Consider the following 15,000-nt stretch of genomic DNA (forward strand, 5'->3'; position numbering starts at 1 on the left):
TTTCTTCTGACAAGCTAGCAGAGCCACGCTTGGTTTACAATTTTTTTTTTTTTTTTTACAAATAAAGCGAGGGAGGATTTTATCGTACAGCAGATTTAATTTCCCTCAAAGCTGGAGGTGGAAAAAAAAACGCTTCGAGTTGGACTCCCATCATTATCAAACAACAATAATATTTCATTAAGGTACAACGCCTTACTTTACAGTTCACATGACGTAGCGTTTTTACAAGAACTCCGGAACTTGTTTAACACAGTCAGCATTGTATTGTATTGTGTTGTATTGTATTGTATTGTATTGTATTGTATTGTGTTGTATTGTGTTGTATTGCATTGTATTGTATTGTATTGCATTGTATTGTATTGCATGTGTTGTATTGCATTGTATTGTGTTGTATTGCATTGTATTGTATTGTATTGCATTGCATTGCATTGTATTGTATTGTATTGCTCTTTCTATCACAACAAATTTCTCGGTGTGAAATTCGGGCTGCTGTCCCCCAGAGTGAGCACGTCGCTACACTGAGAGCGTCACCCCCTCCACTCTCCACCCCCCCCCCCCCCCTCCTACCTGCAATTTTTCATTTGTTTTCCCATCCAAGTGGATTTTTCTACAGAATTTCGCCAGGATAAGATAACCCTTTTGTTGCTGTGTGGGTTCTTTTACTTTCGCTAAGTGCATGCTGCACACGTACAGGACCTCGGTGTATCGTCTCATCTGAATGACTAGGGTCCAGACCACCATTCAAGGTCTAGTGGAGGGGGGTGCGGAGGCGCAGGGGATGGGGAGGGGAGGGGTGGTGCTGTGTGTGTTGGGGGGGGGGGGGGGTTAGGGGGGGCTTAGGGGGGGGGGGGGGGGAGCTGGGCGTGGGGTTTTGAGAGAAAATACAGGCGTTGTAGGACTCTTCTTCTTCTTCGTTCTAGGGCTGCAACTCCCACGTTCACTCGTATGTACACGAGTGGGCTTTTACGTGTATGACCCCCGCCATGTAGGCAGCCATACTCCGTTTTCGGGGGGGGGGGGGGGGGGGTGCATGCTGGGTGTGTTCTTTTTTTTTTCCATAACCCACCGAACGCTGACATGGATTACAGGATCTTTAACGTGCGCATTTGATCTTCTGCTTGTGTAGACACACGAAGAGGAGGGTTCAGGCACTTGAAGCAGGTCTGCACGTATGATCACCTAGGAGGTCGGAAAAGAAAACCACCCTTTACCCACCAGGCGCCCAGTACCGAGATTCGAACCCGGGACCTTCAAGACTGAAAGTCCCAACGCTTTAAGCACTCGGCTATTGCACCGTCACAGAGATTCGAACCCGGGACCCTCAAGATTGAAAGTCCCCACGCTTTATCAACAACTCGGCCGTTGCGACGTTACCGAGATTCGAACCCGGGTTCCTCATGACTGAAAGTCCCGACACTTTATCAACAACTCGGCTATTGCGCCCGTCACCGACGAGATTCGAACCCGTGACCCTCAAGATTGAAAGTCCCAACGCTTGAAGGTTAACCCCACTCGGGTGTAGCGCCCGTCGATTTCCGATCGATGCTTCCTCCTTCAGGAAGAGATCACCCTGTCTGGCGCACACACCCGTCACCACCACTGGCACCACCACCACCACCACCACCATCACCAACAGGGGACCAAGGCTGGAAGCGGCGGCACCAGTGAGAGGGCAGCAGTACAGCCAGGAACACAGGGAGTCCTCACCAGTGCTCCTCCTACTCCTCCTCCTTCGTCAAGTGGGCAGGCTGCTGCTCTGTGCTGTGAGCTGCTGACAACCCCCTTCACCACCACCTCCTCCCTTCCTCCCATCCCCACCGAACCCTCCCATCCCCCCACTCCCCCCTCCCGCCCCGCCCCACCCATATCAAAAAAAAGGGGAAGCACTTTCCCTTTCCACTGGGTTGGTTAGTTTCCATGAAAAGACGTCTGGGGTGGAGTGGAGTGTGGGGGGCTTGGGGAGGGTGGGGGAGGGTTAGAAAGAAAGACAACTGTGGAGTCGTGCCTTTCTTTGAATTGTCGAAGTTACAGTCAGCTCAATTATTATTTTTTTTCTTCTTCTTTTCTATCTCCCGATCCCCACCCCCATCCCTTCCGCACACACACACACAACCTCTATGATTTTTTTTCTTTTCTTTTTTTTCCGCAACCAGAAGTTTCTCTCTCACTCACGATCCTATTCAGTATGTCTCTTCTTAAAAAAAAAAAAAAAAAAAAAAAAAAGGGGGGGGGGGGGGGGCGGGGGGGCGTAGGATTGTGCGGGTGGGAGGGGGAGGGAGGGAGAGGGTCGTCGGGGATGGGGGGTGGGGGTGGGGGGTTCTGACAGACTAAATTAAAGGAGAATGCCAGGGCGCAGACGTGAGCGGGAACAAAGTTCATCAATTTGAAAGGCTTCTGTCTCGTTCCTCACGCCAATATGATGATTATTTATAGGAATCGACATATTATTCTGCTTGCTCTGATCCGGTAGATATGAAGAGCTTTTCACACACCCTCTCTCTCTCTCTCTCTCAGACACACACACACACACGTCCCCCCCCCACACCCCCACCGACCCTCCACGCACCCCCCCCCCCCCCCCCCAAAAAAAAAAAAAAAAAAAAAAACTCTGAGAAATTTGTTATGATTAAAGTCCTAAAAGAAATAACTTTTCCTAGACTTACTCAAGCACTGTACGTGTCGTCTTCGTGTGTAGGGATAAAAAACAACAACAAACAAACAAAAAAACAACAAACAAACATGCCCACAAATGGCAGCTTGTGTGAGTAAATACACTGATCACATACCAAGGACTCTTAAGTTATATTTCATGAGTAAGGAAGATAGGAAAAAAAAGAGAAAAGAATGGGTGTGTGCGTGTGACGGGGGTGGGGAGAATGGGGGGGGGGGGGGGGGGGCAGGGGTTATTGAACCTGAACTTGGGGGATGAAGGAGTGGAGTGGAGGAGGATATAGAACTTAATCTCTAAAAAAAAAAAAAAAAAAAAAAAAAAAAGACAACAACAACAAAAACTGCCTTTTGACTCCGAAAACAACAACAAACTGCTTTTCATTTTCAGAATATTGGAAACACTTTCAACCCGACCTGGGGGGGCCCCCTCCCACCCCCATCCCTGCCACTCGCCTGCATGAATCCCCCACAGGCTTCATTAGCCATTACTTCACCACACACACACACACACCTTCAGAGGACTTTTGAAGTAGTTCCCCTCACTCTTTAAAAAAAAAAAAAAAAAAAAAAAAAAAAGGGGGGGGGGGGGGGGGGGGGGGTAACACTTCACAATCCTTCGGTCGATACCTTCAGGACCCTGGCACGTCTGGCACCAGGCTGGAAGTGCTCAGTCAGAGCAGCAGAAACACACACTGACACACAGACAAGACACACATACGCACGCACGCGCGCACGCATGCACATGTCCTCAGTTCAGTCGGTTTTTTTTTGTTTTGTTTTATGTTTTTTTCAAACAAAAGACGTGTCTGGAGATGGACAGGACAAATGGAACCATGACTTTCTTGAAATAATGATAGTTTCTGTTTTTTTGTATTTTTGTTAGTTTTTTCTGTTTGTTTTTTTTTCAGCCTTAAGCCTACAAATAGTACTATGCATGCATGTGGCTAACTGGTGTGGAAGCGTCTTGATTTGTCTCTGCACAAGATTTAGCGCTATATAAATACTAATCATTATCATCATCATCATCATTATGGTTGTTGCTTGTACGGTATTTTCCGGAAGAATAAAGAATGCGCTTTCTTTTCTTTTCTTCTTCTTTTTTAGAAAAAAAACAACAACAACAAAAAAAACAACAACAAACAAACAAATTCTATTTTATCGTTTTCTAATTTTGTTTCTCCTATTCTCATCCAAATGAATTTACACTACTTCGAAATGAAACAAATTGCTATTAATTATCGATGTCTTGTCAGCACATGCATCATCCGTGTCAAGAAAGAAAACAACAACAACAACAACAACTGAGTTTGCAAGGCTTGTGTTTCGTTCTCACACATTAATTTTTGTACACAACGCCTCCCCTAAAAAAATGAAATATAATAAAATATGATACTAATAATGATGATAATATTGATACTGATAATGATAATACTAATGACAATAAATCCTAGTCAATTTACGATTAACAATAATTATGTCTTTTATCTGAAAAGCTATAACTACAATGTTGGGTTGTTGAAGCAGAGGCACTAAAACGCCAGATGTAATTCACCTTTCGTTTGGAACTAACGGCTCGTTACCCACAATAAACAGTTAAAAAAAAAAAAAAAAAAAAAAAAAGGCGGGACTTGTGTAACTCTAAAAATTGACTTTGTAACTCTATGAATAAAACTGCTATTCTTTTTTTTTTTTTTTTTTTTTTCATCCATGTGTTTAAAAGTGGCAAACACTTCAACTCTCCACATTTAAATTGTGCACAGACTCTGTTATCCTTACTTCACCACACACACACACACACACACACGCGCGCGCGCGCGCGCGCATTCGTGTGCATTCGCACACATAAGATCAAACACGCACGTTAAAGATCCTGTACTCCATGTCAGCAGCATTCGGTGGGTTATGGAAACAAGTACAAACCGAGCATACACCCCCCCCGAAAACTGAGTATGGCTGCATACATGGCGGGGCGTAAAAAAACAAAACAAAACAAACAACAACAAAAATAGTCATACACGTAAAAGCCCACATGTGTACATACGAGTGAACGTGGGAGTTGCAGCCCACGAACGAAGAAGAAGAGAAGTTCCCCACGGTGGAGGAGGATTTCCAATCAATACCCTCAAGAGGACCCTGTCTGGGACACCAGGCTGTCAGCAGCACGCAGATTGCAGCAGCAGCTTCTTCTTCTTCTTCTTCTGCGTTCCTGGGCTGCAACTCCCACGTTCTCTCGTACACGTGTACATATGAGTCGGCTTTAACGTGTATGACCGTTTTTACCCCCGCCGTGTAGGCGGCCACTCTCCGTTTCCGGGCATGTGCATGTAGGGTGTATCCTTGTTTCCATAACCCACCGAACGCTGACATGGATTACAGGATCTTTAACGTGCGTATTTAATCTTCTACTTGCGGTATACACACGAAAAGAGTTCAGGCACTAAGAAAGGCTGCACATAATTATGTTCACCTCGGAGATCGGGGAAAAAAAAAAAAAAAATCTCCACTCTTTATACCCACCAGGCGCCGTTACTGAGATTCGAACCCGGGGACCCCCCCACGCCCCCAAGATTGAAAGTCCCAACGCTTTAACCACTCGGCTATTGCGCCCGTTGTTTCCAATCAATACCGAGGACCCCTGTCTGGGTCACTACAGGCTGTGGAAGCAGTGCACAGAGTGTAGCAGCAAAGAGCAGCAGGAGGTCCTCACCACACCCCCCAATCCCCCTCCTCTTCTTCCAGTGAAGGAGCTGAAAGCTGGCTCTCCACGTACCTTCAAAGGGAAACCACTCACTTTCCTACTTCCTTTTTAGTTAGGGTGTTTGCTGCTTTTCCAAAAATGATTATATTTATTTTATTTTTTATCTATTTATTTTTTTAAAATAGTGAAAAGTCAACTGTAAGCGTAAGACTGGATGACATATTTCTTTAGAACATCTGTAGATGCAAGCTTGGTGGGGTTTTTTGTTTTTGTTTTGTTTTGGTGTGTGTGTGTGTGTGTGTGTGTGTGTGTGTGTGTGTGTGTGTGTGTGTGTGTGTGCGCGCGCGCGCTTCCTAATGACCTAAAAATAATGGAAAATTTTGACTACATTGTTTAGTTTTCCTCCTTTTTTGTCCTTAACAAATACTATTAAGAATTTTATTATCAATATCGATCGAACCAAAGCTAAGTGTTTGTGTGTGTGTGTGTGTGTGTGTGTGTGTGTGTGTGTGTGTGTGTGTGTGTGTGTGTATATATATATTACTGTTTACCAGGCTTGTACAGGTTGTAGTCTGGACCACTTCTGCTATACACATCCAGTCTCTCTGTTTCTTGTATTCTCTTTCGTCAAGTGACTATTGTTGTTACTTTTTTTTCAATAGAGTATGTTTCTATTCATCAGTAATACAATCAGTTATCTGTTTCTCCACCCAAATTCTTTCTTTCTTTCTCCCCTAAGGGCTGGATTTAAAAAACAAAACAAAAAAAACAAACAAACAAAACAAAAAACAAAAATAAAAAAAACAAACAAAACCTCATGCTTATTCCGTTATCCTTGTAAACTAAAAACAATTCATTTCGTTTGGTTTCGTATCTCGCTGTCTACTGCTACAACAACAATAACAACAACTACTACTACTACTGCTGTTACTACTACTACTACTGCTACTACACATTTAGTCAAACAAATTCGACGAAACAGAGGTTTGTTTACCCCTTCATAGGGGCTAAGGCTGAACGAGTAAATTATCCGTATCTATCTACTCCATCAAAGGGGGTCTGTGACCTTTCTATCCGTATATCTCTTTCTCTACCCCTTAGGAAAAAAAAAAAAAAAGGTGGTGGTGGTGGTGGGGGCGGGAGGGGGGGGGGGGGGTGAGGGGGGGGCGGGGGTCAGTGGCCTTTAATAAATTATCCGTATGCCCCCCCCCCCCCCCCCCCCCCCCATCTCTTCTGAACCTATTGTTTGTCGTACAATTTATGATGGTTTTGCGTGTTTCGTTTGTTTGTGCTAACTTTGTTTAAAGTACTATTATACATTTACGACTGCGTAATAATTATCCGAAAGGGGATTATGGCCTAATCTGATTAAAAATATTCGCTATTCTCTCTCTCTCTCTCTCTCTTTTTTTTTCCTTCAATGTAGTACATTGAAAACAAAACAAAATATTGCCATGGTCTCCATCTATGTCTGTGACATCGTGTCGCGCGCTTACTGATGTTTGCTGTGTCGCATTGCTGAATGGGCTGAACAAGCTTAATTAATTTAATGGCATTAGAATTCGTTCATTCATTAATTCTCTCTCTCTCTATTAATTAATGGCATTAAAACTCACACACACTCTCTCTCTCAATTAATGGCATTAAAATTCGTTCGTTCATTCTTTCTATCTCTTTCAGTTAATGGCCTTAAAATCCGTTCCTTCCTTCTCTATCTCTCTCATTCTCTCTCTCAATTAATGGCAATAAAAATTCGTTCGTTCATTCTCCCCCCCCCCCCTCTCTCTCTCAATTAATGGCATTAAAATTCGTTCATTCTCTCTCTCATTCTCTCTCTCAATTAATGGCAATAAAAATTCGTTCGTTCATTCTCCCCCCCCCCCTCTCTCTCTCTCTCAATTAATGGCATTAAAATTCGTTCATTCTCTCTCTCATTCTCTCTCTCAATTAATGGCATTAAAATTCGTTCATTCTCTCTCTCATTCTCTCTCTCAATCAATGGCATTAAATTCGTTCATTCTCTCTCTCATTCTCTCTCTCAATTAATGGCAATAAAAATTCGTTCGTTCATTCTCCCCCCCCCCCCCCCATCTCTCTCTCTCAATTAATGGCATTAAAATTCGTTCATTCTCTCTCTCATTCTCTCTCTCAATTAATGGCATTAAAATTCGTTCATTCTCTCTCTCATTCTCTCTCTCAATCAATGGCATTAAAATTCGTTCATTCTCTCTCTCAATTAATGGCAATAAAAATTCGTTCGTTCATTCCCCCCCCCCCCCTCTCTCTCTCTCTCTCTCAATTAATGGCATTAAAATTCGTTCGTTCATTCTCCCCCCCCCCTCTCTCAATTATTGGCATTAAAATTCGTTCATTCGTTTGTTCATTCTATCTATATCTCTCTCAATCAATGGCATTAAAATTCGTTCATTCTCTCTCTCATTCTCTCTCTCAATTAATGGCAATAAAAATTCGTTCGTTCATTCTCCCTCTCAATTAATGGCATTAAAATTCGTTCATTCGTTTGTTCATTCTATCTATATCTCTCTCAATCAATGGCATTAAAATTCGTTCATTCTCTCTCTCATTCTCTCTCTCTCAATTAATGGCAATAAAAATTCGTTCGTTCATTCTCCCCCTCAATTAATGGCATTAAAATTCGTTCATTCGTTTCTTCATTCTATCTATATCTCTCTCAATTAATGACATTAAAATTTGTTCATTCTCTAATTTTCTTTCAATTAATGGCAATAAAAATTTGTTCGTTCATTCTCCCTCTCTCTCAATTAATGGCATTAAAAATTCGTTCATTCGTTTGTTCATTCTATCTATATCTCTCTCAATGGCATTACAATCCGTTCATTCTCTCTCTGATCTGATTCTCTCTCTCAATTAATGGCATTAAAATTGGTCTGTTCATTTCTCTCTCAATTAATGGCATTAAAATTCGTTCGTTAATTCTCTCTCTCAATTAATGGCAATAAAAAATTCGTTCGTTCTCTCTCTCTCTCAATTAATGGCATTACAATTCGTTCATTCGTTCTTTCTTTCTCTCTCTCTCAGTTAATGGCATTACAATTCGTTCATTCTCTCTCTCTCTCTCAATTAACGGCATTACAATTCGTTCATTCGTTCTTTCTTTCTATCTCTCTCTCTCAGTTAATGGCATTACAATTCGTTCATTCTCTCTCTCTCTCTCTCTCTCAATTAATGGCATTACAATTCGTTCATTCGTTCTTTCTCTCTCTCTTTCAATTAATGGCATTACAATTCGTTCATTCATTCATTCGTTCTCTCTCTCTCTCTCTCTCAATTAATGGCATTACAATTCGTTCATTCGTTCTCTCTCTCCCCTTACCTGCAGACAGAAGGAGCATCAATGCAGCAACGACTTGGCATCCTCTCTCCAGCCAACAGCCTCGCCTCGTTGTCCATGGCAACGGTAATCCTTTCCTTCTCTGCATCCTCTTCCTTCCTTCTCTTCCTTCCCTTCTTCCTTCCTAACCACCAGCCTCCTCTAATTTCTTTCAACCTCTGGGAACCACGACTGTTGGCGCTTTGGGGTGTCACGAAGTTGTCGAGTGTGGTCGGGTCATCTTCACCATGTTGTCCTTTTGTTTCTTGTTGCTGTTGTTGTTGTTGTTGTTTGTTTGTTTTTTGATTTCCTTGTTGTTTTTATTGTTGTATTGTTGGTGTTGTTGTTGGTGGTGGTGGTACTGTTGTCGTTTGTTTGTTTGTCTGTTTGTTTCACAAAGGCATGTTCAGTTCACTTCGCTCGTTGACAGTTTTTGTTGTTGTTGTTGTTGTTGGGATGTTGTTGTTGTTGTTGTTTACCTCCTCGTCTGTTCTCGGCTAGGACCTGAAAGCAAAATGATCATAACAAGAATAATGATCATGTCAACAGCAATTACAACAACAACACAATAATAATAATAATAATATTAAGGATAATAAGGACAATGCTTGTCTGCATGTGAATGAAACATGTGAGCGCGCACGCGAGCGTGAACGTGTTGCTGTGTGTCATAAATATTGGTGGTGTAAAGTTTTATAGAGTTAGTTAGCTCCCTTCCCAAGACAAGACAATGTCTCCCCTTGTGCTGGGGAAAAAAAAGCCCCCCCCCCCCCCCCTCTCCCCCCACTACCACCTTCATCCCTTTTTTTTTTTCTCTGAACGAACAAGCGGTGAAGCTCACATGAAAATATCACCAACTACTGGGGGTCTGTGCTGTTCGGTTTGGTTTTGTTTTGTTTTGTTATTTGTGTGTGTGTGTGTGTGTGTGTGTGTGTGTGTGTGTGTGTGTGTGTTTTGTTCTAAATACCAAACCACAGCTTCACACACACACACACACACACACGCACACACACACATAACAGCTCCGTGCATCGATTCATTTCCCTTTCTCCTCACCACTGTCCCCCTCCTCCCCCCCCCACCCCCCCCCACCACCACCACACACACACACACACACACCCCAAAAACACACACACACCCCTCTCTACAGAACAACTAAAGGCGCAAAGCTGCAATCAACAATGGCCTGTCTGTATTGGGGTCTAAGTGAAAGAACAATGAGGCAATGTGTGTGAAGAGTTGCCACTCTGTGTGTGTGTGTGTGTGTGTGTGTGTGTGTTGGATCTAGTTTTCAGCCTTCCTCTTAAAGTACGAAGTTTCAGTTTCGTAATTAAGGAGGCGTCAAAGCGTTCGAACAAATCCATATACGCTACACCATGATTCTGTTTGGCATATGCCTGACCAGCAGCATAATATAACCCAACGCGCTTAGTCAGGCTTTGAATGCATGCCTATGTATTTACGTATTTGTGTACCTTTCAAAGTGGTTTTCTTCTACCAAACCAGACCTGCTAGTGCCTGAACCCCCTTCGTTGAGTATACCCAAGCAGAAGATCAAATACGCACGTTAACGATCCTGTAATCCATGTCAGCTTCGGTGGGTTATCGAAACAAAAACATACTCAGCATGCACAACCCCGAAAACAGAGTATGGCAGCCTACATGGCGGGGTAAAAACGGTCACAGACGTAAAAGCCTACTCGTGTACATATGAAAGAACGTTGAGTTGCAGCCCAAGAACGAAAAAGTTCGTTCGAAATTCACGCGAAATTTGGGTCAATGAATTCACAGGTTGATAAAAAAGAAAAAAAGAAGAAGAAGAAAAAGCGGAAGAGAGAGAGAGAGAGAGAGAGAGAGAGAAAGGAGAATTTTTTTTTTTTTTTTTAAAGGTTAATGCGATTTTTTTTCTTGCACTTTCCGTGCGATTTTCGCATCCATTTTTTCGGGTCGATAGAATTTCACCTGGTAAAAACGAGTTTCTACAGGAAGTTTCAGGCATTCTTAAACACGAGCATTCTAGTGCATTAGTAGCGTCTGTGGACAGACATTCAGAGATATCAACATCGGTTGGGGTGACGTGGTCATTAGGGACTGAACTGTGCACTTGCATTTGTGTGTGTGTGTGTGTGTGTGTGTGTGACTTTGACATGTTATCTATTTATCATGTTAGGAAATCTGGTAACAAAGCATGCAATGATGATTATTTTACCTTGTATCCGTACAAACACCTAGAATACAACCATATGGTGCATTGTAAAATCGTTGCTATCATTGCCCCCGCTAGAACCAGATATACTCTTTTTTCTTTTCTTTTACTTACTTTTTTTTTTTTTTTAAATTTTTTATATATTTATTTTATTTTTTTTTAAAAAGCATTCCTCGCTTTGCGCTATTTCAAGGCGCACTTTTGAGCTGCCGCGTTTGAGCAAGTACTTACTATTGGGAAACATCAATAGAAGTCAGCGCTTTTGGGCTTGTTTTACCATTTTATCGGCATAGACATAGAATACAAAAATGTAAACGGTAAAATCATTGTTGTTAACATTGTCACCGCTAGGATAAAAACACTCGCGCGTCTGGGGACTTTAAGACCTCGCCGCTTTTAAGCTACCTAAAAGAGCACGCCTTTCAGCTACTGTTTTGCGCATAAGCGCTATTTGGTGGGGGGGAAAAAAAACTCCGAAAAGTTCGCGCTTTGGGGTTGTAGCCCTGCTGAGTCACGCGGAAAGGCGCAGGGTGGATGGATGGGAGGATGGATGGATGGGTGGATGGATGGATGGATGGGTGGATGGATGGATGGATGGGTGGATGGATGGATGGATGGGAGGATGGATGGGTGGATGGATGGGTGGATGGATGGATGGATGGATGGATGGGTGGATGGATGGGTGGATGGATGGATGGATGGATGGGTGGATGGATGGATGGGTGGATGGATGGATGGGTGGATGGATGGGTGGATGGATGGATGGGTGGATGGATGGATGGATGGGAGGATGGATGGATGGATGGATGGATGGGTGGATGGATGGATGGGAGGATGGATGGATGGGTGGATGGATGGGTGGATGGATGGATGGATGGGTGGATGGATGGGTGGATGGATGGATGGATGGGTGCAAGGAGAAAATACAGGTTCCATTACAGTTCCTCTCTTGTCAGGTTTTTTTTTTTTTAGTTTTTTTCTTCTTCCGATAATGGGCCAGAAAATGTATCTCTGATTCTTTCTTCTTCTTTTTTTATGTTAAAAAAATCTGTTCCTTTCTTTTATTTACTGCTGCCAAAATATTTACCCCCGAAAGAGTTAATAATATCTGATCCTGATGGACACCTTGCGACTGTTTAAAGTTTTTTGTTTGTTTTGTTGGTTTTGGTGTTTTTTTCCCCCTCGCGAATCTATTTGCCCCCCCCCCCCTCCCCCTCCACCGAATCAAAAACCAGTAATTTAACAGATGTGAGAAATCGCATGAGGATCGGGGGTTTTATTATCAGAGCCACACTAGAAATAGATCTGGCGGGCGCAGCAGCCGAGTGGTTAATCAAAGCGTTGGACTGTCAATCTGGAGGGTCGCAGGTTCGAATCTCGGTCACGGCGCCTGGTGGGTAAAGGGTGGAGATCCCCCCCCCCCCCCCCCCCCTCCCATCTCCCAGGTCAACAGATCTGCAGATCTGATAGTGCGTGAACTCCTTCGTGTGTATCAAATACGAACGTTAAAGATACCCAAACCCATGGCAGCATTTCGGTGAATTATAGAAACAAGATCGTACCCGGCATGACCCCCCCCCCCCCCCTAGCCTCACGAAAACTGAGTATGGCTGCCTACATGACGGGGATAAAAAATGGTCATACACATAAAAGCCAACTCGTGTACATACGAGTGACAGTGGGGGTCGCAGCCAACAAAGGAAAAGATAAATGGATCTATCAACATTGTTTCCGTGCGAAAACGGTGCTCGCTAGATCTATATTTACGGGCAAGAAAGCTGATAGTGCAGGCTTCTGCTTTTAAACTCCAAGAACTACCTTTCTACATAAAGCTTGATATAAATAATCACAGACTAGTTGAACGTACTAAAATAAGAAATAAGAACACGGAATCTACCTAATACTTTGGAGGAATATTTGTGTTTATGGGCCCTTTTTTAGAGTCTCGGAATGAGGAGGAAAAATGGCTTTCCCTTTTTTTGAGCGCGCTGAAATAAGCAGTCAAATAACACATGAAGCACTTTCCAAGTTTTAATCCTAGGAGAGAGAGAGAGAGAGAGAGAGAGAGAGAGAGAGAGAGAGAGAGCGAGCGAGAGAGAGAGAGAGAGAGAGAGAGAGAGAGCAAACTGGAACACCCCGTTGAATAGCCTACTTTCTTCATAAAAAATAGACGTACTTGGCATTCTAATTCCATCAAAGCACAGACAGGCATCCCTGCAACAACACCCTTTACGTACGGGCCACTGAGCATTGATCTATAAATGGCGTTGATCTACTACTAAAAAAAAAAGATCGAAGTTCCGACAGCTTTCTGAACAGAATTCTACCCCCAACATAGGCCTGCTCTGATCTTATCAACGTAAAATGCTGTTACTGCTCCCGCGCTGTCGGTTATTTTGGTGTAAGTTTGATAGAAAAGCCAACGTTCTAACCTTCCAATCAATAATTCATCTAGGATCAAACCTTTTTTCTTCCCCCATTAATTCTCCACGTAGAAACAGCAAACCTCTTTTCCCTTGCTCCGGGAAATAGCTGGGATGGGTGGGTTTTTTTGTTTGTTTTTTTTTTCCTTTAGTTTCCAGAACATAAGCTTCTCACACACAGTCATGCGAAGACATGCTGATTGATTATAACACGTGATTCTTTTGACGCGTTGACAGTCTCTCTGCCGCTTTATAAATGAACTCTTCCAAGTGGTACCACTGATTGGAGCATTCCATTTTTTTTGTCGCAAATTGGTCATGGGTGGTAAGCTTAGGTATTACGTTTGAGATATTACAATGTAGCCCATCAAGCCCAATGAAGCTTGTAAGCTCACTGTTATATTTTTCATCGTGTTAGAGGACATCCACTTACATCAAGATCATTTAAGTCTTCAGGGAATACACGTTTTTTTTGTTTTTTGTTTTTTTTAGTAACTAAAACAGCAGACTGAAAGCCAAAGAACGTTGTCAGTTTAAGAGGAGATTTGGGGGAGTCAAATCAACAGCGTGAATTTTTTTCTTGCTTTTTTTTTTTAAACGAACAACAGCACACAGTAGTTTTTGCACCAGCTCGACGGAAGTGGCGCCATATTCCCCACTTTGAAATATTCTATCATGAGACTTCAGTGAGAACGTTCAAAAGTTTAATTAGATCTTCCTTTTGCATCATCAAGTTCAGTGACAAACGGTGCACTTTCTTCTGGGGAAATAGTTGAAACCAATATAAGCGAAATTTGCTGACAACGACTTGATGATAAACAGATTCAAATTAGGCTTTCACACGCTATTGACTTAAGCTTAGCTGCGTCGCGCTTGGATCATTAGTTTGTTTTAAAAAATAGACCTTGAGGGTTTGCGGAAGGAGGGCGGGGGGTAGTGGGGTGGGGGGCTGGGGTGGGGTGGTGGGGTGTTAATGTGGTTAACCCATGATGCGCTAGGCTTTTGATATAAATACGATGCAGGATGCAGGACCTATTAGGTACCTATCTATCTATCTATCTATCTATCTGTCTGTCTGTCTGTATGTATGTCTGAATGTCTGTGTGTCTATCTTTCTATCTATCTGCATGTCTTTATCTATTTATTCATCTATCTATTATTTTAATCGTCCAATTTTTTATATTTTGAAATTAATCAAAACGGATGATAGTTGGCAGATTGACCAGATTTGTATTTTTGTGTCCGGTGTCCATGTGTGTGTGTGTGTGTGTGTGTGTGTGTGTGTGTGTGTATGAGTGTGTGTGTGTGTGTGTGTGTGTGTGTGTGAGTGTGTGTGTGTGTGTGTGTGTGTGTTTCCCATGAAACACTATCACAATCCCATCAGCATGGAACCTTTCGTTTTGTAAGCTTACTCTTGATAAGCAAACAACATAGCAGTAGTAGTGCTAGAAGTAGAAACAGTAGTAGTAATGATAATAATAATTGTAGTAGTCGTAAAGAGGATACGGGGAAAGAGGCGGGGGGTGGGGTGGGGTGGGGGGGGGGGGGGATTGGAGAGAGGAAGACGGCAGAGAGGGAGAGAAAACGAGGAACACACACACACACACACACACACACACACACACACACACACACACACACACAAACACCC

At 42.9% G+C, this 15,000-nt stretch overlaps 1 protein-coding gene across 1 annotated transcript in view; it reads right to left on the reverse strand.

The window, feature by feature from the left end:
* LOC143277524 (nephrin-like) overlaps positions 1–15,000 on the reverse strand; it is a 135,298-nt gene that overhangs the window by 111,342 nt on the left and 8,956 nt on the right. Inside the window, exon 2 of the mRNA XM_076582393.1 lies at positions 8,724–9,224. Within this exon, the coding sequence (XP_076438508.1) occupies positions 8,724–8,829 (106 nt within the window). The 5' untranslated portion in view covers positions 8,830–9,224. The remainder of the gene's footprint in view (positions 1–8,723; positions 9,225–15,000) is intronic.

The sequence above is a fragment of the Babylonia areolata genome, chromosome 34, assembly GCF_041734735.1.
Source record: "Babylonia areolata isolate BAREFJ2019XMU chromosome 34, ASM4173473v1, whole genome shotgun sequence".
In the NCBI taxonomy this organism is placed as follows: domain Eukaryota; kingdom Metazoa; phylum Mollusca; class Gastropoda; order Neogastropoda; family Buccinidae; genus Babylonia; species Babylonia areolata.